The sequence below is a fragment of the Talpa europaea genome (assembly GCF_964194135.1).
Source record: "Talpa europaea genome assembly, chromosome: 7".
NCBI classification, from domain to species: Eukaryota; Metazoa; Chordata; class Mammalia; order Eulipotyphla; family Talpidae; genus Talpa; species Talpa europaea.
This window is the reverse complement of record NC_140074.1, coordinates 61606905-61633363: the sequence shown is the minus strand read 5'-3', so window position 1 is coordinate 61633363 and position 26459 is coordinate 61606905. Positions and strand designations below refer to the sequence as shown.

General features: G+C 40.2%; 1 protein-coding gene across 1 annotated transcript; it reads left to right on the top strand.

Moving 5' to 3' along the window:
- Window positions 1–7639: 7639 nt before the first annotated feature.
- On the top strand, window positions 7640–26071 carry LOC311173716 (thioredoxin domain-containing protein 8-like; the record flags this gene model as incomplete). The annotated part of the gene is made up of 7 exons (XM_084237803.1): window positions 7640–7672; window positions 7838–7887; window positions 8894–9047; window positions 11589–11648; window positions 14941–15006; window positions 25023–25088; window positions 26009–26071. 7 exons carry the CDS (start codon window positions 7640–7642, stop codon window positions 26069–26071), a joined length of 492 nt encoding a protein of 163 aa, XP_084093929.1.
- Window positions 26072–26459: the final 388 nt, after the last annotated feature.

The window sequence follows — 26459 nt, the reverse complement described above, 5'->3', positions numbered from 1 at the left end:
TATTTAAACCGACTCTGATGTAACCTTTCTTCACTCCAACTGCCTCTCTACCAGGAGAATGCATTTCCCTGACCTCAGTCTCTAAGTTCCAGCTCTCTCAATGCCGGAACAAAAATTCAAGGACTTTTAGGATCAGAATCTAAGACATTTGGTTTTCCTCCTATCATCCAAGCGTAGCTTACAGCAGTGCACTCAGTCACAGACCACATACGCCAGAGACAGGAGTTCACCCCATGCTGGCAAAAATCACCCTGTGATAGTAATAACTGTTTTATCATATGCAATAACTCAGGTTTGTGAAAACTTCGCCACTGGCAAGGTTTTTAACACAAAGAATATTATTGTCTTCCCTGAAGCACATTGAGAGCCTGGGTAGAGAGTTAGAATGGTCCTTCTCTGTCTTTGAATCCTTGGTCTCTTGCCATTTTTCTTTCTTCACACTATGCAAACTCCATACTCTACACCACTGTGACTACTGCCCTTTGACCTGGAGCCAGTGCCAAGTTGCCTTTCAGATAACAGAGCTCCTTCCTGTCCTGTCCTGATTCTATTCTTAGCCCCAGGCACTTGGCAGGGTTTTCATTGCCAGAAGTAAAGAAATCACTAAAGGTTCTAAATTCTCATCTCAGTGCTGAAAATCTGAGCAAATATGCTTTTTTATTTTAAATAAACTTATGCTTCTGTTAAATTCCTTGTTTCTAAAGGTTGCATTTGTCCACCTGATGTCTGGGAAGAGCAGCTGAATTTTTCATCAGCATCCCAAGGTTGTGCTTAGGCTGGTAAATGCAGGAATGGCAGCTTAGCTGCTGGTTAAATTAGGGAATACAGACTGGGTTACTCCCCAGTCCTGTCCCCATGCTCCACTTCACAGAGGTTGATCCAATCTCTCCCATAGGAAATCTTAGATCTCCCCCAGATCCATCAACTAAAAGGACTAATACCTGGCAGAATCACAGCTATTGTCCATTCTGATTAATCAGAATCCAATATTAAACATCCAAGGCTATTAAATATTTTGAATGCTACTCTAGTATTATGATGGTGTTGGTATTATGATGCATCGTTATTAAACTTCTAGCCCCGTGGTTCTCAAACTTGAACATGCAGCACCTGGAGGGCTAGTAAAAACCTACCCTTGTGGGCCCCACCCTCTGAGATTCTGTTTCAGTAGGACCTGGGTGGGGCCTGAGAATTTGCATTTCTCACATTTCCCAGGCAATGCTTACACCGGTACCCCTCATCCACTGATCAGGCAGCTCCTAGATAGAAGTCTACCTCTAGAGCAGTGCGTCTTAAACATCAGTGAGCACAAGAATCACCTCGAGAATCTTGTACAGATTCTTACTCAACACATCTAGAATGGAGCCTGAAGTTCTGCATTTTTCTCCAGCTCCCAGGTGATGCTAATGCCCATACATGACCTTGAATAGCAAGATCTTATAGCGCTAAAGAGCATTCACCCTTCTCCACATAATGAAAATCCTGCTTACAAATCCTTTATGGAGCCTCCCTGGTGACCAAGGTGTTAAATCTCAGCACTATCACCTCTATGGCCTGAATTTGATCCCTGGCCAGGGAGCTACCCACGTGGCACAGCAGACCTCTCCTGTCTCACCTGCTGCTCCCCTCAGCAGTGTGTTTCAGTCAGTCTACCTGTTGTGCTCCCCACTCTGTCTCTGGTGAATCCTCTTACCCTCCCCACCACTTGTGGCCTGTACCCCGTATCTTGTATGCAAAATAAATAATCTTTTAAAAAATAATTTAAAAATCCTTTACCCTCTCTGTAGAAAATTCTCTCTTGTCCTCCTTTCATTTACTATTCTGTTTTTTTAAAAAAATTCTTTTATTTTGTCCTTTTTGCCTTTCCTCTCTCCTCTGCCTCTCACCAGCTTTCTTCTTTCCCTTCCTTTCTCTCTTTTTTCCTTCTTACTCTGTTTTTCTTGATTTTTCAAGATTTAAAATTCCCCACCCATGCAAAGTATTCCTCCCCAGGATCATTTAAATAAATTAAAAAAAAACAAAAAACAGGACACAACAGCCCTGTCTTCTGAGGAAGAGACTCCACCCAGGCAGTCCTGGAGCTTCATGATTCCCACAATGAGGTCAGAAATGAGTCTAGGAAAGTACATGTAAGATCATGTCAGGGAAACAAAGAGGGCAGTCAAGGAGAAAGGGGAAATCTGGGTTGCTCTTTTCTAGAAAATGCTTCACCAAGCGCTTTGCCTCAGAACTAGAAATTTGCTCTGCCACACATTAAGTATTCTCACTGCAAAATGTAAGAGAGTGGATATTTTTGTGAAATTGGTCATTTTCTGGAATTTGGTTGTGCTTAGTTCTGGTTGGGATTAAACAGGCATGAGCCAGCAACTTGTCTTCTTCCTGCTTTGGGTTGGGCAAACTGACTAGTGGCAAATTCTATGGAAAATCTATACGCCATAGTGCTGAAGGGCAGAAGTTCAGGCCCAGCCTTGCTCAGCTTCTGGGAATACATGGATGTGGTTGGTACTTGTTGGTTAAGGCAGTAGCTGCGTCTGAGAATTATTTCTGTACCATCTTCTCTTCACATGTAATGGAGAGAAGTTCAAAAAGAGCTTATTTGATAAGGGAAAGGAAAGTAGAAATGGTAGATGTCTTCTTGAGGCAGAAAACAAAAAGGAATTGCCTCTGAATTCAACTCAACCAATGCTATACTGTGTCCTAAAGGACCTGCATATTTCAGGTAACCCTGTGTTTCTTCCTGTATGGCAGGACCTCCAGGCATGAACTCTAATTCTAGCAGGAGAAGTTACCCTCTCTTGCTGGTCCCAAGTCATCTCACCTGTAGAATACAAACAATCGCCTTCATTAACTGGGTACTTGTAAGATAACACAAATGAAAATGGTACCTAGAACTGGGTTCCCCCTTCAAGGCAATGCTTCCCACTGGAGGCTTGAAAGATGTTCAATGTATATCACCATCCTTCTTTCTTTTTTCAATAAAAAAGAGAAAAAGGAGGAGAAGAAACTGATAGGATCTTCCATTGATAATCAAGCATGGAGTTCCTAGCTGTGATGGTAGAAGTATCAGAATGAGAGATCTCAAACTCAAATGCCAATAGAAGCCAGGCAAGTAATTTTAATATGTATTGCACCCCAGGGGCAAACAGAAAAGGAATGAAATGTACACTGCATGAAGACATTAGGAATAATTCAAATTCTTTTTATTCTTGTAGAAGAAAAATAGCTACACACTCACAATAAAAATGGTATGTTGTCCATCCATCTCAAATTACTCAAAATAGCGGGGACAAGGGTCATCTTGCATGAAAGTGCAAGGTGCAGTCACTACTCTCTCCACCTGCAGTTATCCTACAGTACTGGACTGAAGGTTCAGGGTTGCCAAATCCTAGGACTTTTTTCAAGATGAGAAAGAAGTTTTGTTTATTCCTAAAAATGCCAATGTGTAAAAGCCCAATGTATGATCAGTTGAAGGTAGTTTTGGCTCAAGTTCCACACAATAAGCATTTTTGCCACAGAAATGATGGATCTTAAGGCAATTTGCTATAAAGAGAGAAGAACTGGTTTACAGTTTGGTTTCATTTGTCTACTTGATGCTCTGATTTCACACTTCCAGTGAGTTTGATCCTTGAAAAAAAAATGTGTAATGAAAAGACTTGAGAGACAAGTGCTTAGAGACAATTCCCAAAAAGAAAATCCATTCTCTGCAAGTATCGCTGTGTACCTGCACACATTTGCAAACATGTTCAAAGACTGTAGTTTTTGCAGTATAGTCATATTAGAAGATTTTGTATTTTGTTAACTTTTTAAGTTTCAGAGTTTGCTTTTGAATGTGCTACTTTTATTTTTTGTGCTTTTCTTTTTGTGGCAAAATTGTCTTATGGCCATAGTTATGTGGTGAAAATGTTTGCAGCAAAACTGCTTGCAGTGAACTTGCTTGGGGCAAAACCAAACTTGTGTCTGCTGAACAGAATGTGCCTTTAAAGGCTGTGGACAGCTCATTCACAACCTGAGCTGCATTTCCATCTCATGTTCTGGCAGCTCAGATGGGGTAACTACACTGAATTGCTATTTGCTTTACTTTCTCTAAAAGGTACAAATGCTCATTCTGAAACATGAACTTGAAAAGGCAGAGACTTGGACTTGGGGAATTATACACACTTGGTGAGACTTTATCTATTCATTCTCACCATATCCCAAGGAGGTATTATCCCCATATCACAGATCAGGAAATAGAAGCTTATATAAGTGATAAATTGCTGAAGATCTTACAACAGTAGCACTCAGATTTGAAACCCAATTATTCTATCCAAGTTTTGTACCTATCATATATCTTGAAAAGGGAAAATAACATTTGTCTGAGTCCAAAACTTATTTTCCTTCCATGTTCTCCCTTGATACATATCAGGCAGTTAAGAGACTTGGGAGCAAATTTAGATCACTGGAATGCCAGTTGGTAAATGAATATTTCAGAAATAAAATTCCCCTCTTCTAAATTTAGATTTTTTTCTATTATTTTATACCCTATGTGAGAAAATTTTAAATACTAATAATGATGTTAGGTCATAGTTCTTGCAGTTTAATGCAAGTGGAGAAACATTTATTATATTGTATCTCGAAGCTCTTCAGTTAAGGATCAAAAATACCAACAATTTAATACCTCTAAACAATAAAGGAATTTGGTGTCTAAGAAAATGAAAATTCCAGACCTAGATTGAGTTTCTCAGAATGCTTACTCCAATGAACCAAGATATCACGGAAAAATAATAAAACAGGTTTCCCATATGTCTGCTCACCACTTTTAAAATATTGACCCCAAACAAGGATTGGGCTCCCCATGTGTCTTATACTAGCTGCCTGCCAGCCTTCTCTTTCCAGATGGTGTGAGAAAATTTTAGCAACTCTGTCTCAAGTGCTAGGAATTGCTTTCTTGCTCTCTTCATTAACTATAATATCTAAGATAGAATTTGCTGTTTGGGGGTTCTTCCTGGTGGCCTAGGGGTTAAGTCTCAGGCTTAACCTGTATGGCCTGAGTTCAATTCCAGGCCAGGGAGGTGACCCACATGGCACAGCAGACCTCTCCTGTCTCACCCACTGCTCCGCTCAGCAGTGTATTTCAGTGGATCCACCTGCTCTACTTCTCCACTCTGTCTCTGGTGAATCCTCTCACCCCCCCGTATCTCTGTCCTGCACCCCAATTCTTCTATGCATAAATAAATAAATTTTTTTTAAAAAAAGAATTGCTGGTTGGATTAAAATAATGAGGTCTCACCCTTGATTTAAGCCTAGTTTAATCTCATACAAATGACATAGCTGCTGTAAAATGGAGGAGGAATACATTTGCCCATAGGAAAAAAATCTGTGTGTTTTTGGTGTCAGAAGAAATAGGTGGTGGGAGGCACTTGACAAATACCTACTACAAAACCGACCTGGTCTGTGGTTCTAACAAGAAATAACGTACTTCATGCATCAGCTACTAAAGACAAAAGGGAAGGCAGGCAGCTCATTCCTGCATATGGTAAAACTAAAAATAAGGCTTTTGCTGTTTTTATTGACTGTAGAACTCTGTTATTTCCCACGTTTGTTGTTTTTGTTGCTCTAAAGATCTGAGGAACTTTAGCCATGACCATGTCTGGATTTTCTTCTGACAGTGAAGACTGAAAAATATTAATCATGTTCAGGGTTTGGCAAACTATCACTATTTTTGTTGAGTTCCACCACCTAACAATGGTCTTTACTTTCTTAAAAGATTATAAAAACAAAAAATAGGCAACAAAGACTGCATGTGGCCCAGAAAGTCTAAGATATCATCTTTTATATAGAAAAAGTTTGCCAGTATATAAAAGTTGTTTCTTTACTTCCTAAAAAACTGGGAAAACATGACAAAGTTCAGGGGAATTTATGAGTCAGTAAACCAAATTTATGAGAAAACCATCATCTAGGTTGAGTCATTAGTATTTTCCTCAACTGAAAAATAATCTCTTCTTAATTCCTTTTTTTTTTAAGAGTTCATTTTTTTTTAAGATTTATTTATTTGTTTATACAAGCACTGGGTACAGTCAGAAGTGCGAGAGGGTGAGAGAATCCACCAGAGCCAGAGCAGGGAGCAGAACAGGCAGACTGACGAAGTACACTGCTGAGGGGAGCAGTGGGCGGCAGGAGAGGTCTGAGTGCCATGTGCGACCCTCACCGGTGGCCGGGGATCGAACTAGCGCTACAGAGGCTGCAGGCAGCTTCGCAGCCCAGTGCTCAACTGCTGCACCACCAGAGAGGCCCTCTTCTTAATTCTAAATGAAAATATCTTTCCTCTGGGACATCCCTGGTGGTGCAAGGGGTTAAGCACAGCACTATGAAGCTATCACAGCCTCTTCAGCACAAGTTCAATCCCTGGCAGGCCAGGGACTTACCCACATGGCGCAGCAGACCTCTCCTGACTTGCCCGCTGCTCCCCACATAAGGTGAGTGTGGTTGGGTGACTTCTCATAAGGTGGTTGTGTGGTTGGGGAAGGGAGAGGGGGCCTTGGAAACAATGATAAAAAATAAGAACTAGACAGACTAGACAGAACTAGATTATTGATTCTGCATGCACAGATTGCAGTTGGCTGACTCTTGGCTGCCACACATTAACTGGTCATGGTCCAAAGTAAGGTGAGATCCACGTCTGTCAAGTTCTAGATTCTGAGATGCCATGTTCAATGATGTCACAGTGAACTTACTCTTATATTCCAGCTAGGATCCTAAATTAATAAGAGAAAGCTCCGCTGAGCCAACTAACCAACAAGAGTGTCGTCAGCAAATCCCAGGGATAAATCACGATGAAGATTATTAAAAATATGGCAAGTACTTCTTTGTCTTCATTGGTATTTTTCAAGAAAACATTTTGCGAAAGGTGTGATACACTTTCATAATTATTTCCCCCATCCAGTGCTCCCTCACTGCTCTCTAGTAAAGGGATTTTTTAAATTCTTACTCTTTGTGTTGTCTCTGAGCGAAAGCACCATCTAAAGGAGTGGGCAATGATACATTGATCAAAAAAGGGTCTTGTTCCTCCCTGATTCTCATTTCTTGTTCTGACTCTGGCTGGATTTAGGCCAACTCCTCACATATCTCACCCTATACCAGACACCACTGATTCTACCGTAGATGTCCCTGGAAAATTCGATGGAAGTAAGAGTCCACATATTTCTCTTATCCTAGGAAAGAAAACAGAAACTCAGACATGCCTTGGTATTAGAATAGGGAAAACAAGGACCATCAGTATCAACAATTCCTTGGTGACTGTTTTAAAAACTACTTTCTAAAACCATATTCTGATGCCAGGCCTCATTATGGGAGGCCACAGAGTCTGGGCCTTCTATCTCCCAGATCCCTCAGATTTAGACTTCTGACATTTTCTCCAAATGTGGCTCCACATAAGGTCACAAAAATAAGATGATCCGTTTGAAAGACGGCATCTGTGATGAGAAAATATTTTGAAATAGCTCACATATTCTAATGTTTTGGTCATTATTTTAATTTTCTGAGAAGCCTGAGAAATAGCGTGGGCTCTCGCTCAACTTCTGAGAAACCCTTTCCAGCTCCTCCTCAGAAATGTCTCCTGAGGACCTGGTGTCTCCTTCAGCTCTTCACTGAAAGTTGCCTCATGGAGGTGGACTTGGTCACCCAGGCTGCTATGGTAATTCAGCTGTCAGCTTCCTTCCTCCTTTGTTTTTCTCCTTTTATCTCTGTTATCAATGAGCACTAATGTACAACATATTGTACTTTATGGTCTTATCAGCAGCTTCCCCCTCTAAATGTATGCTCCATGAAGATGAAATTTTTGTTTTGTTTTTGTCCACAGTTGTATGCTAGCAGCATGTCTAGTACATGTCATATGGTAGACTTCAACAGGTAAATGTTGCATCAGTACACATACTAGGAGGGTTTTCTCTCCTAGGTCATGGATTAAGGTCATGGTCATGGATCATGCATCAAATCAAGGTCATGGGTCCAGTGAGGCCAACATAAACAACTATTGAAAAGTGAAGGGTTTGGGGACTTGTGGGAATGGCCTCAACCTAACAACTTCAGAAGTAAGTGAGAAATGGAGGCTTGGCCTGGCTCTCTGAAAAATTACCCTTTATCTTAGAGGAATATTGGTAAAGGAAGAGAGTGTATCTTTATTTATTCATCAGTTTCAAGCAGTTCCCCTGCCCCACGCCGACTTGAAACTAAACCAAATGGTAACATAATTATCAAGACTCCCTTACTTTAAAGTAGGGATGCCATTTGTATGGAATTATGCCATCCCTAACTCGAGTGTTATGTTCTGCTTCACTAAATCCAATTAGTGATCCCTCCTGATTTAGTGTAGTGGTTGAGGCAATGGACAAATGGACTGTGGAGTCAGGCTGCCTGGGTTAGCAATCCCAGCTACACCAATCAGCCAGTTGACCATGAGAACGTTAACAAACTTTAGCTTTTTTCATCTGAAAAATGAGGATCACTCCACAGTGTGGTTATAAAGATTAGAGAATCCCAGTAATAGAGTAAATGTCCTACCACTGTTGTAATTCTACTGAGGAAAGAAAACTAAATCTTGAGCAGAATACCAATCTTGGCAAATCATTCATTCATCAGCTAGACACTCCATTAGGATTTACCATGTGCCAGTTAGGGAACATTGAAGCACAGGAATGAATCAGGATTGAATTCTTTAGGGACTTTTTGTGGGAAGTAAACCATGTATGAAATAGCTAATGAAAGACACTGTTCATAATGCAAACAAGTGTCGCTACAGTGCTCTGGGGTTTCAGTAAGAGAAACCGTAAGAAATGTTCTTATAACCTCAAATTTGTTAAACTATGGGTTAGGTACTAGTTGAGACTTTTAAAACTAAGCTGTCATTCTCTGCAAGGTTTTATGAGCTGACCATGCACATTTCCTCATTTTTGTTCTGGCCTCAGGATGAACTCAAAGCATTTCTAAAAGCTGCTGGAAACAAACTTGTGGTGGTTGAATTTTCAGCAAAATGGTGTGGTCCATGCAAAAGGATTTCTCCTCTTATTCATGTAAGTATTGCCAATATTGATTTCATCTTTCCTTCACTTCATAGAAGGAATGTAAATTCCCCAAATAAGTTTTTTAATAAAGCTTAGGTGTGGCATTTATGAGCTATTATGGAATTATGGTTTTTTGAAGCATCCCAATTAACCTAAAGATAATATACCAAGATTTAATTAGGTAATTGGTACACACACCAGACAGTTAATACTACTTGTCTAGATAATTCTGCCAATAACATCAAGAGGTACAAAAGAGTTCATACCGCCTCAGATTCCCTAAATCATATAAGAGGATTCACCAGAGACAGAGTTGGGAGCAGAACAGGAAGATTTACTGAAGTACACTGCTAAGGGGAGCAGCAGGCGACACAGGAGAGGTCTGCTATGCCATATGTGGGCTAGCTCCCTGTTTGTGGGTTGAACTCAGGCCGTAGCAGTGATAGCACTGAGACTTAACTATTAGGCCACCAGGGAGGCCCCTCCATCTGATTTATTTCCTCAGTAAAATACCCTCTAGGTCCACCCATGGTCTTATAATTGGCAGGATTTCATCATTTTTTATGGCTGAGTAGTATTCCATTGTGTATCTATATCACATTTCTTTATATACTCATCTACTGTCACAGGCATTTGTATTTTTTCTGTAGGTTGGCCATTGTGAATAATGTTGCAAAGATCATAGGGGTTCATATCTCTCTTCAAATTAGTGTTTTCATATTTTTCAGGTAATAACCTCATGGTGGAACAGCTAGATTATATGGTATTTCTATTAATTTTTGAGGAATCCTGATATCATTTACCATAGTAGCTGCACCAATTACATTCATACCAACAGTGTAAGAGGGTTCCCTTTTCTCCAAATATTTGCCAACACTTGTTGTTTGTTGTATTTTTGAGAATAGCCCTTCTAACAGGCATGGAGTAAAATCTCATTGTGTTTTGATTTACATTTCCCTAATAATAAGGGATGCTGAATATCTTTTCATCTGTATGTCTTCTGGGAGAAATGCCTACTCAGATCCTCTGCCTATTTTATAATCAGGTTGTTGGTTTTATGACCATTTCTTTATTTGAAAAGTACATCTAAGCTCCAAAGGCCTTTGGCCTGTTAGTCAAGAGTTTTCCCCCAATTTGACCAGCTTGATGGGTCCCTGAAAATAAAACTCCCACTTCAGTCACATTCTACAGACAAACAACTGGGACTAACCCCTGCTACAGAACTCTTTACTGACCCATGGTCCCCCGATGCCCTGCTTCTTCCTGCGTCTCCATGGGTGCCTCCCCCAGCAACAGCTCCATCTGTTAGTGTCTCCACTTGACCAAGCTGTACACACTCACGCTACCATCAGAGGGGTCACCCGTTTGAAACAGATGGCTGGAAATGCTTGAAATATGCTGTTAAAATGAACAAATTGGTATGCTGCTGAGTGTCTTTAAAGTATGAGCACAGCTGTTTTTAAAAAGAAAAAAAAAAAAAAACACAAGAAGAAACAGACACTTACAGACCACAGCTGATGTAGCCTTTATCCCCTGCCCCATCACCAACACCATCATCACTGCAGCTGCCAAAGAAGATACCAGACAAAATAGAAGCAGAAGAGAGTTACTTCTTCCCATCTACCACCTTATTTTTTCTTGCAAATGCTTCCCACTGAGAGAAAGTAACTGGAAGACAGCTGGCAAAGGAGACCAGAAAAATCTAGTTTGAATATATAGTAGAGTACAGACAGATGGGAGTAAGGACAGAAAGCAATTAGGTTAGTGCAAATAGATTTACAATAGCTCTTTTAAGGGCCTCTACCACCAGCACTACCACCTCCCTAAAAGTCTGCAAAAGGAGAAGGTAGAGGCAGTGTTGGGGAATTTGGTTCAAAGATTTGTATTTTAAAGATTTATTTTATTTATTTATGCATACAAGAGCTGGTGGATAGGCCAGAGGCACATGGGGGAGCTGCCGGGGAGGGTGTGAGAATTCACCAGAGACAGAGTGGGGAGCAGAACAGGCAGATCTATTGAAATACACTGCTGAGGGGAGCAGCATTGAGACAGGAGAGGTCTGCTGTGCCATGTAGGTTAGCTCCCTGGCCAGGGATCGAACTCACCATGCAGTGGCTGCCTATAGTTTCATAGTGCTGAGACTTGAACACTTGTGCCGCCAGGGAGGCCCAAAGATCTGTATTTTAAAGATCACTAAAGACAGACTCCCTATCAGGAAACGGCTGTCTCTCCCTCTGCCTGATAGGTAAGTCTGGACCCATCCCATGCATTTAATTATTTCTCTGCTTTGGGCCATTTTCCAACTTTGAAATTCTAATCTTGATTCATAAAGACTCTGGGTCTGCCACTGAACATTATGTGATATTGGCATCATCTGACAATTGGACTCCGATGGTTCAAGTTCCAGGCAATATTAAAATGTCAGAATGCTGCGTAACTCTTTAAATGACCTTTAGGCTCACTTCCTGTTTTTTGCCAAAAAGTAGTTCTAGTATCTGCTTTGATGTTATTACTTACTAATAGGGAATTTCTTTTCCCTTTATCTTGAAGGCAATGTCACAGCAGTACCAAAATGTAATGTTTGCTAGTATAGACGTGGACGATGCTCAGGTAAGAATCCTGAATCCTTTCGTGTGGATACATAAAGTCCTAATGCAATGCCATTGAGGGCTCTGTCTCAGTGATTATATAATCAATTTAACAGGTTTTTATTTTTTTCTGATAAATTGTGGTGAACTCCCTTATAGTGTTCTTATAGGCTTTGTTCTACTTAAATAAGAGCAGCAAAGATCTGGTTTTCCTGCAGTCCTCTTCCTGCCCATACTTTGGCAGACATTGCTAATCAATCCCAGAATTCTTTCCACGTGCTGAATCCCATGTGCCCCAGAATCCTACCCAGCAGAGTTGCTCTATTCCAGTTGCCTGGAAAAATGATTTTCACCTCTCTAACAGATTGCTAAAACTTAATGCATTGAAAACTTTTTAATAGACCTGCTTTCCCCGTTCTACATTGCTGTATCTTATGGTTTTGTGGGTTTTTCAGACTTCACAAGGAATTCCAGGAAATCCATCCCTCTTGCTCCTTCCTTCCTCGTGTTCCCCAAATAATCCGCCTTAATCAAAATTTACCTTGCTCATTTTGTACCTTGGACACACAATGTGTCTATAAAATTGCTCTTCCAAACATTAATTTACAATGAGGAAAGTTATAATAACACATTCAATTTCATCAATTAAAGCTCAATTGAATTTGAGCTTTAGAATAAAAACAAAATAAAAAGAATAAAAATTAAAAATCTGTTATTCGCCCCTTTTGTCCTTTAATACATGTGTGACCTATTACCAGTTCACCTCTATAAACTTAGCTTTTTCCTCTATAAAGCAGAGGAATAATACTTAACAGAATATCAAATGAGATAAATACATAAAACATGTGATATAGTGACCAGAACATAATTGTAGTTTTATTTCTCCATTTCCTTTTTTTTTTTATATAGAGGCAGGTTTTCTTTCTTTCTTTCTTTCTTTCTTTCTTTCTTTCTTTCTTTCTTTCTTTCTTTCTTTCTTTCTTTCTTTCTTTCTTTCTTTCTTTCTTTCTTTCTTTCTTTCTTTCTTTCTTTCTTTCTTTCTTTCTTTGTTTTTGTTTTTTGTTTGTTTCTTTGTTTATACATGCACTGGGTTCAGTCAGAAGCGCGGGAGGGTGAGAGAATTCACCAGAGCCAGAGCGGAGAGCAGAGCAGGCAGAAGGACCGAAGTACACTGCTGAGGGGAGCAGCGGGAGGCAGGAGAGGTCTGCGCGCCATGTGGGACCCTCCTCTGGTGGCCGGGGAGTAGCCGGGGATCGAACCGGCGCCGCAGAGGCCGAGGGCAGCTTCGCAACCCAGCGCTCAACCACTGCGCCACCAGGGAGGCCTATTTCTCCATTTCCTTTAAACTTCATTAAAGTGTGACAGGATTTAATATCCCTTTGAGCTGAATCATACACTATGCTTTCAGATTACACAACAAGTCTCATTATCTTTTTTGTATTCACTGAATTGTACAACTCTCACTACAATCAATTTTAAAATATTTTCATCACTCTAAGAAGAAACACTTCTGGGGTTTTAGTGGTCACCATAGGTCTTCATCCTTTTTTATTGCTTAATATTAAAATACTATCTTTTATTTATTTATTCATTTATCTATAGAGGGACATTTGGGTTGTTTCCACCATCTGACTATTTTTAATAATAACAACATAAATATACATGTGTATGTCTTCATGTCTTGAGTATCTGTCTAGAAGTGAAATTGTTGGGTCATAAGGTAACTGAGTGTTTAAATTGTTGAGGAACTGAAACTGTTTTCCAGAGTAGCTGCATCATTTTACATTCCCACCAGAAATGTATGAGGGTTCTGATTCTCTACATCCTCATGAATGTTGTGTTATTGTTTGACCTTTTTTTTTTTAAGATTTATTTTATACAAGAACTGGGGTACAGGCCAGATGCGCGGGAGGATGAGAGGACCCACCAGAGACAGAGTGGGGAATAGAACAGGCAGACTGACAAAATCCACTGCTGAGGGGAGCAGCGGGTGAGACAGGAGAGGTCTGCCGCACCATGTGGGACCCTCACTGGCAGCCGGGATAGAACCAGAGCTGCAGAGACTGCGGACAGCTTCACAGCGCGGCGCTCAACTGCCTGTGCCACCAGGGGAGGCCCTTGTTTGACTTTTTCAGTTATAGTTCTTAGTATTTTAAAGTGAAAGAAAATGTATAAATTTCTATCCTCATGTTTATTAGTTATTATTGTTGTGGTCATGAAAATTATGAGTGAGAGTGAAGAAAGAAGGAGAGAGGTTGTGCTTTGAGTGGCAGGGAGATTTAGTGCCATAAAATGACAGGTATATTATAAAAGTCCAATTCTGTCGACCATGTGGGTGCTAGTTTTGTTTTGACTCCTAAACAAGATACACAAAAACTGACAATTTAAAAACAGATTGTATGGATTAAACTAATTGGAATTCTTACATAGTTTTGTTTTTTGTTCCAAATCTATCACAGCTGGGTAGTGAAGAGAACTAGGGCTTAAAGGAATAGGACTGTAAATGCTAGGCCATTATATCATCCATATCTCCAGTATGAATTCTAAAGAGACTTTGACTCTGTCATATTTTTTGAGTATGTTCTCTCCATGCTGCATTCTACTATAGCCACCTCTGTAATCTTTCACAAGATCTTTCAAATAGACTTTACTTAGAAAGGAAGGAATCCTGTCATTTACAACAACATGGATGAACCTTGAGCACATTGTGCTAGGGCAGATGCAATGGACAGAAAAGACAAGAATATATCACTTACATATGGAATCTGAAAAAAGTCAAACTAGTGGGGAAAAAAAGCAGACAGTGAAATGGTAGTTACTGGAAGGTTAGGGTAACTACCTTCCAGTTAGTGTTTGAGGTTATAAACTTATATAAGTGGTAAATAAGTCATAGAGCTCTAATGCACAGTATGTGAATATAAACAGTAACACTGTACTATAATATAATGTGATCAATATTGCCCTAATGGTAATATTGTAATACAAATGTATCAAAGTAATATTGTATACACCTTATATTTTAAAAATGTAACATGTCATTTGTCATCTATTGTGTTTCCACCTCCACCTTCCACCTCCCTGCCTAGAACTCTGGGTTGGGAAAGCTCAGGAATGCTGGGAACAGTCATTTTCTGTTGTAACATTCCTAAAGGCTTTGAAAGTACATTTTTTAAAGGTTCCTTGCAGGAGAATCTGTAATGTATCAGCCTTCCCTGGGCTGTCAGATATACCGCATGAGAAGTTACCCAGCCCCATACTTGGGACAGAGAGGAGACACCAAATTTGTGACTTCATGCCACTCATTTTTTCCCTAGGAGTTGGCTGAAATGTATAACATCAGAGCAATACCAACGTTTCTACTCTTCAAGGAAACCCAGAAGGTATGTTTCCATGGTAACTGGCAGACTTGTATTAGATTAAGAATCAGAGAGCCTAAAAAACATCTGGGTATCCTAGATGGATTAAAAAAAAAAAAACCTCCATGTAGTTCTAGTACTTAGCAATGTAATTCATAGTTTCTGAACTGCACCTATTGGTGAGGGGTTAAAAATGCAGTAATATAACAAATCTCCCCATTTAGTGCATCTGTCTCATTATTATCCTTTCCGGGGCAGAACCATGCAAAGAGTATCTTAAAAAAGGACATGATGAAATTCTCACATAAATGTTCATGAAATACTAGCAACATTTGGAGAAATGTTCAAAAATGATCACCAGGGTCGCTACATGCAAAAGAATGAAGCTTGACCACTACCTCACACCATACACAAAAATCAACTCAAAATGGATTAAAGAACTAGACATAAGACCTGAAACCATAAAATACATAGAAGGAAATATAGGTGAAACACTATGGGATTTGCACATCAAAGACATCTTTACAGACACATCACCCAAAGCAGTGATAGTGAAGGCAAAGATAAACAGCTGGGACTACATCAAATTAAAGAGCTTCTGCACAGCAAAAGAGACAATAACAGAAACAAAGAGAAACCCCACCGACTGGGAGAACATTTTTGCACACAAACTAATGATAAAGGACTGATCACAAAAATCTGCAAAGAGCTGATGAGACTCAACAAAAACAAAAATGCCCAAAAATGGGCAGAAGCGCTAAAAAGAAACTTCTCTGAAGAGGAAATGCAAATGGCCAACAGGCATATGAAAAAATGTTCAACATCACTTGTAATCAGGGAAATGCAAATCAAAACTACCATGAGATACCATCTCACACCAGTGAGAATGGCACATATTAAAAAAACTAGCAACAACAAATGTTGGCGAGGATGTGGAGGAAAAAGGAACTCTCCTGCACTGTTGGTGGGAGTGCAAACTGGTCCAACCACTATGGAGAGCTGTGTGGAGATTTCTGGACCTACTAAACATCGAGCTTCCATATGATCCAGCAATTCCACTCCTAGGTATTTACCCAAAGGACACAGAAACATCAATTCCAAAGAGCACCTGCACCCCTATGTTTATAGCAGCACTGTTTACAATAGCTAAGCTTTGGAAACAGCCCAAATGCCCAAAAATAGATGACTGGATCAAGAAGATGTGGTACATATATACCATGGAATATTACTCAGCATTCAAAAAAGATAAACACATGCAATTTGCAGCAACATGGATGGCGCTGGAAGGGATCATGCTCAGCGAAATAAGCCAAAAAGAAAAAGAAAAATACCGGATGGTCTCACTCATAGCAGGAATCTAGAAAACTTAAATAAGGGACCAGGAAAATGAATAACTATAAGAAAGTGAAAATCAAAATCAACAAAAAACTATGAACCAGAGACACTTTTAGGGGGGCGGGGGCGGGAGGAGAGGGATTGGGGTCAGAATGGGGGGGCTGCAATTGTATGGGGAATATAACAATAAAATTTAAAAAAAAATAAATAAAAGTATGGAATTCCTCCCATGTTAGTAAAAAAAAAAAAAAAACTAGCAACAACAAATGTTGGCGAGGATGTGGAGGAAAAAGGAACTCTCCTGCACTGTTGGTGGGAGTGCAAACTGGTCCAACCACTATGGAGAGCTGTGTGGAGATTTCTGGACCTACTAAACATCGAGCTTCCATATGATCCAGCAATTCCACTCCTAGGTATTTACCCAAAGGACACAGAAACATCAATTCCAAAGAGCACCTGCACCCCTATGTTTATAGCAGCACTGTTTACAATAGCTAAGCTCTGGAATCAGCCCAAATGCCCAAAAATAGATGACTGGATCAAGAAGATGTGGTACATATATACCATGGAATATTACTCAGCATTCAAAAAAGATAAACACATGCAATTTGCAGCAACATGGATGGTGCTGGAAGGGATCATGCTCCGCGAAATAAGCCAGAAAGAAAAATAAAAATACCAGATGGTCTCACTCATAGCAGGAATCTAGAAAACTTAAATAAGGGACCAGGAAAATGAATAAATATAAGAAAGTGAAAATCAAAATCAACAAAAAACTATGAACCAGAGACACAGTAAGGGGGGTGGGGGGCAGGGAGGGGAGGGATTGGGGTCAAAATAAGGGGGTTGCAATTGTATGGGGAATATAAAAATAAAATTTATTTTTAAAAAATCCCATTGGAAAGATTAAAAAAAAGAAAGAAAGAAAAAATGATCACCAGGAAATACAGATGAGTGGCCGATCGTGCAGATTCTAAGTTCAGATTTCTTTGTTTCAAATACCATTTGATATGCTAGCTGCAGAATTTTATTTTCAGTTTCTATTTGTATGTATTTGCTTTAATATAATTGGTATGATAGATTTAAATAATGTTTCCCAAAAATAACACTGCCTTTCATAAGTTTTTACTTGAAAATTGAAGCTATTTAACAAAAGCACCTTCAACTTCTCCACCTACCTGTCAATTTCTCCAAGGAAACCTTCCCTTTCCTTTCTTCGTCCAAATGCTTCTTTAGGGCTTTATATTCTGACTTAGACCAATCCATGAACGCCATCTCCATCAGGAATGAAATTTTGATGCCAGAAAAGCGAATCCAAACCAACCAGAGCAAATTCCAGGACTTTGCTTAAATGACTAGGCAAAAAGCATTTGCTTTTGATTTCACTGGATTTGAACCTGGAAAGATAAGAAGGTAAAACTACTACAGATAGTTTGCTACTGTAGGGAACATGAAAATCAAGGCACCATACAGAGAAAAACAAAGTCAAGCCAACAGCTTCTGCTGACATTGATTGAACCCTAAATCTCTTCATGCAAGAAACCTTAAGTATCTCATAGATTCATTAGTAATGAAAAATTTGGGTGATTATTTCTGTCACTTGCAACCAGAATGTTTCTAATAAATATACTCAGACTACCCTTCTTCATTTCATGCCCTAATTCTTGATTTTGTAGACTATTATTTACTTTTTTCAACTGTTATTTTCCACTCATTACCTCATCTACTCTCTTGAAAGTCACCAAGGAGTCTCCTGGAGTCTAATTTAAATAGCCATTTTTCAATCTTTATATTCCTCGGTTAACCAAATATCTTCTATGTAATGGATATGTTCTCTTCTTCTGGCTTCTACCCCTGAGTCCCTCCCCAAAGTTCTCCTCTGGTTTCTTTTTCTCCTGCTATTTTCAGTTATGTCTTGAGGAGAGCAGCAGGCGAGACAGGAGAGGTCTGCTGTGCCAATGTGGGTCTCTCCCTGGCCGGCTGGGGATCGATCTCACGCTGCAGAGGCTGCGGACTGCCCCATAGTGTGGTGCTTAACCTCTTACGCCACCAGGGAGGCCCCTAGATGGAGATACTCTTAACAGAGATCACTCCAGTAGACCTCCTCACCCCCTACTTAGCTCCATAGATCCTTAACAACTAGATCCTTAACAACATCATGTATGTCATTCTCTTATTTTACATTTGATGTCCTCCTTCATTGCCTACAGAATCAACACTAGGCCCTGTGTTCAAGTCTTAATTTCAAGTTTTCCAAAATCTTGATCCAATCTTCCTTTCCAAGCCCATTTCTGTTTGACTTGGATCTTAACCTCATGCATTTTTCTCTTACTAGTCCAAGCACTTGAAGGAGTTTATGCTTGATTTGAAACACCAGTATCTAGAAGAATCCCTCCTACATGGAAAACACGTATTTGGTTTTGTTTAAAGAGTGGGTGAACAAATGAAAGCCCAAATCCTATGCTTTTTGCCCTGCATCTCACTGCCAGCTCTGCCTTCCCTCTTTGATTTTGTACTCATGCCAGTACAATTCAAGGAAAGTTTCTCTCTAGTTCAGAAGAGTTTTCTGGTTTCATCTCTTCTATAGATGATATTGCTTGATAGCTGCTGCTACAACAGTTTGCTTTCCATTTTCTGAAATAAAACTTATGTGTTTCCAACTGATAATGCACCTAGCTTCTTGAGCAAATCCATAGCTATGCTTTTGAGGAAAGGCTTGGCCCTGCTTGCTCTCAATTCTGTGTGGAGGTGGAAAAGCCCTCAGTTGGGCTCTTAAAAACAATTATGTCTTAATTGTTATCTACAGACTGAATCCCTTTTGAATTGATAGAACAAAATGCCTGTATCCTAGGCACCATTAAGGATATCAGATCTGAATTTTCTGCCAGTTAGCTAATGGAAAATAAAATTAACCATATTGATGATACTGTCCATTAAGCTGATCTACCTCCCCATACTCTAATTCCAGAGTCATCCCAGAAGCCTCTGATTATCTTGTGAATACCCATGTCCCAAGACATTTTCTTGACAACTGAATTTCTCATTGATATTACTAACTTAGCATCCTGGTTGTGGAGTTTGTTTTGTTTTTCAAAACATGAGATCATTGAGATCACAAAATACAAATGAGTCTACTTCTAAAACTTGCTTTTTCATGTAATCATAGCTCCAAAGAGATTCACACCTGGATCAATTTACATATCACTTGAAGACCTGCAGAAGAAAAGATATCTGATGTGGCTCCATTTGACAGAAAATATCAATCTTCTGTGCACAAGACAAAGGCCAAAGACAACGGGAAAGAATATTCTAAAGAGACAGCATCAGAAATCCTTTACTTCTTTTGACTCATTTCCCAGCATTTGGTGCCTGAATAACACTACAAGATCTTCACTTTATCATGGCACCTAGAGAGTGGCATTCAATCCATGGTACCCCTGAAATCTATGCCCACGCCCTGATCTCTGTCGGTGGTCTGCACAGGAAAATCCCTGGAAATTGAAGAAGTTTGGAGTGACTTGGCAAAAAGACCATGTAAATTTCTTTCTTCTCTCAATAGAACTGACTTAGAAAGGCTTCCAGAAATACCACTACTTGGGGGTAGTAGTGGTACCTGGGGTAGAGAAAAATAAGCTTCATTTTTTTGAGACCGCTTCCATAAGTGTGTTCCTGTCTTTCATCTAGGACAGTACAACTGAAAAAATGACTTACTGAAGCAGTGAAGGACTACCTATCTAGCAGTAGAGAAAACCTAAAGTCCAGTTTCTATTAAGGAATTGTATAAGAAATGCCTTCGCATTTCTGGTAAAACATCTGGCAAAGAACCACTGTGCATTATGCCTTTTAAAATGTGCTTTGTGTAAAAGGCTTTATGATAATTCCTCATAGAGCACCAATTTAGCAGAACATTAACCTCCCTTGAAAATATGATCTGCTCCCTTGCATTAGATTCAGAAGACTTAGGGAATCCCTTGGGCTCCTCTTTCCCACTGCTGCCAGGACTGTCCATATGACCTCCTCTGCTCAAATGCAGGAGTCTCCCTCACCTGCAGCTTCCTGGCCTCTCTCACCCGCCGTCCCCACACTGGGTCATCTTTTAATGATTTACTATTTTATCTTGCCCGTGATTCCAGCTCATTTCAAATATTCTCAAAAGATATAGACTATAACAAACTAAAACAAAAGAAAACATAAACTAAATAAAAAAAAAACTAAATAAAACTAAAACAAAAGAAGCTACATAACAACAATGTAGGGCCATGGCAAATTCCCTGGTGCTGGGAGTTTTCATGGGGAGGTTGGATGAATATTGGGTAGGGATGAGATATAAACAACTGTAATCATTTCACAGTTTTATAACAAAGGAAAGGCAAAGCAGATTCCAGATAATAAAAAATGCGGGCTTGTTCCTCCTTGCTGTATTCCTCAGTGTTTTCATCTGGAACATCATATTTTATCCCAAGATGACTAATTTGCAGTTTGTTTGTTTGTTTTAAAACTGTGTTCTGTGGTATCTTCCAGGGAGGGCACCCAAAAACTTGACTGATTTTTGCAACCAGAATATTATATTACATTCTATTTAAGCCATTCATAAATTTGGCTTGGAGCTCCTCTTAAAATCCGATAAAAATCTATAAACTCTCCAGAAAAATACACATATGCACATGAACCATAAGGTGCATCTAGTGCTAGAGTGTTCTATGACTCTCTAAAGTCCACCAGTAGATCCTCAGGGTTAATCACTTTGATTCCAGCCCAAAGTAGGGGAAAGGCAGAAAAACAAAGACTTAGCAGTTCTTGGCCAATGGTGTAAGTATGGGCCAAATTCAAAAGTTGTCTCTATCTTTTATCCTATGATATCAAAATAAAATGCCTTCCCAAATTACTTCAGTCCACTGGGAAGAGTGATGGGATGTGGCAACACAGGTGCTATAGATTATCTCTAGATGGATAATTAGAACTGAGCTGTCCTATGAGGTGGGAGGAAGCTCTGGGTCTTGTGCTTGTGAACTGCAGGGCTCCTGCTGAGGTCATAGAAGTCATTTCCAGCAAGCACATTCCCTGGCTCCAGGGTGAACTAGCAAGGGGATAGGATTGTCTTCAAAGGCCAGTCAGGGACAATAGTGAGACAACCAGAAGTGAGAAGGATGGAGAATCACCTGAAGAATCACCTCCCAAATGCTTGTTGTTCAAGTTCATTAAAAAAAAAAATGCTATTCCACTTCTGAAAAATAAAAAAGTCTAAGACTAATTTTTGCCTATGTAGTCAGATGACTGTAGTTGAGCCCCTTATCTGCCTCTTGTTAGTGGGCAACCTTGGGAATGTGCCTCAGTCTTCCTGAGGCTGTTTCCTGCTCTGGGAATTAGGGACCATACTATGCATCTTTAAATGATTGTCATGAAAATTTGTGTTCCTCTATGTAAATGAATTGCCAAGCATTAGAATTAGTACCTGCTATAATATGCAGCTATTATTAGCACCATAGGATCTACCTGTATGTCATTCTCCCTGATCATTCATAAATAGAAACTTAAAAGTATGAAACCACTAACACGCTTTTAAGAAGTACAATAGTAATCTGATAGTCGCATGTTACTTACCCAGTTACATTCACCCTGCTAGGGGTTGTGTTAGGTACAGACGGGGTTCTGCTTAAGAAGAAAAAAACTCTCGTGGTCTTCAGCTGAAGGATGCAGCTCCCTAAAGAAGGTTACCTAGTAGCCCCATAAGCAGCTGAGACACTGACAAAGATTAATGGACTGGAAGAGGTAAGCACTAAGTGAGATGAAGAGAATGTCAGAAAGGGGCAGCAATCATTTATCACCATTAGCAGCCTCCAGCACCATTGCTGAAGATGCTACTCTCAACTTTGGCTTTAGTGACTGAAAGGCATTAATTATTTGTGTACCTCTTTTCTCCAGGTCAGGAATTGGGGTAAGGCAAGTGAAGCCAGACACTACAAGGATAGGGTGGAATCTTATCCTTATTTGAATTTTTGATGTTTTATTTATCATGAATTTCTGGCATTCATTTTTCATACTTTAAAAGTTATTAAAACAGTATCTTGATTACTGAGTTTTGGGCACCACAAAGCAATTTTATCTGTTTTGTCACAATGTCTGGCTCATAGCAGGCACTCACTATTTGTTAAATTAAATGAATAAATGAATCCAACTAGGGAGAGTTTCAAGAGTTCAGAATTTATTATAGAGAGTGACAATTAGGGGGGTAGGACAAAATCAAGGAATCACTGTAAGATACTTCGATTTTATGATGATGGAGAAACCTTGGAGAATTTTGCAAAGGGTAGCATTACTGGATTTGTACTTTTTTTTAAAAAAGGAGTGTTTTGCTTTTTTTAAAGATTTATTTATACAAGCACGGGGTACAGTCAGAAGCACAGGAGGTGAGAGAATTCACCAGAGCCAGAGCAGGAAACAGAACAGGCAGACTGATGAAATACACTGCTGAGGGGAGCAGTGGGCGCGGCAGGAGAGGTCTGCGCGCCATGTGGGACCCTCGCCCAGCAGCCAGGGATCAAACCGGCACTGCAGAGGCTGCTGCGCCACCAGGGGAGGCCCTGGATTTGTACTTTTGAGGCGAATTAGGGAGAAGGACCTAAGAAGCACAAGCCTGGAGACAGACAAGCTCTCAGTTGTTGCTGAATTCGAAGTGAATGTTGATGAGTTAAAATCCAAGGAATCTAGTAACCAATGTAATGTCACCTACAGTCACCAACATGGCTAACATGGAAAACACTGGCAATACCACGTGTTGTAAAGTACGCGGAGCAGCTGGAACTGTCCTCCCCTGCTAGTGGAGTGTATCTTGAGAAAATCACTTTGCCAAACATCTACTGATGTTGATCTCAGGGATCCCATTTTCAGGTATACAGCAAAAGTCAACAGGAAAGGAGCCTGTAAAAATATCTCCCCAAAGATATGGAAAGAATGTTCCTAGCAACATTACTGGTAATGGCCCAAGTGAATGCATTGTTGGTTACAGTTACATAATGGGACATTAGTAAACCCTGGAAAAATTGAATGATAAATCTCATTGGTGTGATGCTGAGTGAAAGAATCTACACAGAGAAGAATATATACTGTAGAATTTAATTTGTAAAAATTCAAAAGTAGGCTGAAGTAATTCGTGATGAAAAATTCATAGGCTGTTCTCCCTAGTATGGTAAAAAGCCCTTTGAATACAGGGTTATGTTTGGAAGGGAGGTTCTGGGTCCTGGTCAAACTGTCCTAATCTGCACACAGGTATGGTCTCTTTTTAAATAATCCTCTAAATGGTATGCCTTTAATTTCTGCAATTTCTGAATATATAGGAATTTTTTAAATGGAGCCTTCGCTACATTTCCTGGTTTCCTGGCTCAGGTAGAGGGTGGGTGAGAGTATTCTGTGCTAGATTTAAAGCATCTAAAAGAAAGATGAGTCGAATTCCACAGTAGCCAAGGTTCTTATTGGGCTTGTGGCTACTGGCTGCCCTTGTTGCCAGCCCTTTGTCACAGCACAGGCATGTCACAGCTCATGGTCATGGAAATCACCCCTCCTGGAAATCACTTCTCTGGGCTGTGCCCCTGCCCCTCCTATTTCTTATACCCCTAGACTCTGCCTCCCCTGTGTAAGGGGAAGTCTCCTCCCTGAAGAAAAATCCTGTCTCGCTGCAGTGGCTGCCGATTGCTTCATAGTGCTGAGACTTCATTGTGCCACCAGGGAGGCTTGTATACATAAAGAAATAAATCTTTAAAAAAAAAAAAAAAAGCCTGTCTTTTGCCTCCCCCAGCCCCAGCAAAGGCTTCCACACTGCCCTTTGGCTGTGGGGGAGGTCTTAACAGAAGCAGGCATAACCAGACCCACAAGATATATTGCCATAGGGTATCACAAATATCTTCTGAGTGAGGGCTGAGGCTACTGTCTAGCTCTCCATGGCGGTGCTCCCAGGGAACAGACATACCTTGGGAATGACTCATCCCTTCTTTACTGTGCTTCTTCTGCTCAGCTGTTACATGTGCCTTTGCTTGAGTCGAACCATTGCTGAATGAAGAAGAAGAGAGGGCAGAGGCTCAGGAGGACTCTAGAACAGAAGCCACAAGGCAACTGCTGCAGGCATAGCCACTGCAGATGTGGTGACAGGCAGGGAAAGACAGACTGACAGCCAGGTAGAATCCCCGAGCTTCTCACACCATGCATTCCATCCTGTCCCAGGAAAGAGAGAAGAAATGATGTTGTTTGAAGAGCAGATTGAGCTATTTAGGAAGTTCTGCTGCTCCCATGTAAAATGAGTTCAGAGAGCATTCCCTTCTCGCCCAACCTCCAGCCTCACAGAGCCTGCTCAGACTTCTGCCTCATGCTGGTCCTGCTCTTCCTAGAAATGGACTCAGCACACTGGTTACCTGGTTAAGCTTAGTATCTTTTTCCTTCTCCTTGCCAAGTCCCATCATTCAGGTGGACAAACCCTACCTATGTTCTTGCCAGGAGTCCTGCTCTTGGCCCATGCTCTGGTCTCAGAGGATTATGACACTCCCTTCATACATAAAGCTGCTATCCAGTAGGCACCTGACTCTTAGGAAATGAAGACTTGCACAGAACCTTCTGACACCTTTCTCCCCTGGCAGCCAATGCCAAGAGAATATTTATAAAGGATATGGCTACAGAGGCAACCCAGATAAATCATGAAATTCTGCACCCACACTTAGGTAAACCTATGCTCAAGACTCAAAAGAGCAATTTGCTGTTATGGAAGTGGATTCAAGGGCGAGCCGGTAAGTGAAATGGGATCAAGATGGAGTCACAAGTCTGGGGTTTACTTTCAAGGAGGAGAATGAACCACAGCGGCCTCTGGCAGCACCCAGGTAGAATGCTGCTGCCGGGGGAAGCAGGATCATTGCATGTGGGGTTACTTTCTTCTCTGTTGCACAATGTGCATTGAAGTTAATTCTAGACTTTTCCAAGCCCTGCCCAAAGCCCTCACACCCTTTCTAGTTGCTAAAACCTCCCTCACTAGAAATTTAAGTCTTCACCCACATCCAGCTTCAGATTACCCCCATACTTCTTTCTCTGCAGCAACCTCTTATAATTGGCTAACTTGATAATGAATAGTAAGGGTCTTTAACTTCCATATTTCATCAAATGTAAGATGACAGATGCAGCATTCTTTTATATACTACTGAAAAGTGCTCCAAATAAAATATACCATTGACTGTGAAATGCCTCCTGATTCAAAGCTGTGAAAATCTGAAAAGAGAAAGTGCTTCCTTAGAATCAAGTGAATAGAATACTATTACCTGGGCAGATGTCCAGGAAGAGGAAATCACAGGCCATTTCATAGCTGGAAATCTTGTATGTGAAAATTAACAACCTCAATAACAAAGCACAAAGGTTCTGCACCTTTCAATGATGTGGTTTTCCTCATTTCCAACACCATTCTTTATGTTTTGGATCTTAGAGGAATATTGCGAAGAAATATAAAAAATCAGGTAAAACATTAGCATAAACAAATTTGAAAGGTGACAAATAATTAGGACATCAGGAATATAATGTGTTCAGTTAAATATGTTTAAAGTATCCTCCAGACAAGGGAAATGAGTAGAGGATAATTTTACAAACAGGAACGAGGAAAAGCTTCAGCATCACTGCAATATTTGAACCAATAAATATTTCCCCTTCGTGTATTTGTGAACAGATTTTTGAATTTTGTGGTGCTGATGCTGAAAAATTGGAAGTGAAGATTCAACAACTAATGTAAGCTGATCCCCAAGGCAAAATACACTTGCAACATTTCCAAAGACCACAGCAAATGTGTTTGTGTTTTTATTTCCAGCAAATACTTAATGTCATATCATTCTCCTAATGTTGACAAGTTGAATTACATACTGCAATCTGACTGCAGAATGGCTTAAGACTCTTGTGATACCAGAGATTGTGTCATTCCCACTCTCTAACTTGGCCTTCCCACTTTTCTAAGGGCATCCCTTAGGCAATGACAAAGGCAAAGACTTTTATGACACTCACAACAGAGACAGGCCCTCCACAGCTAAGTAATACCAGGTCATCAAGAGGGTTTTCCATAGAGCACTGAAGATGGAATCTTCGCAGTGATCAAGAAACAGATGAATTCCTTCTTGTTCTGTGGA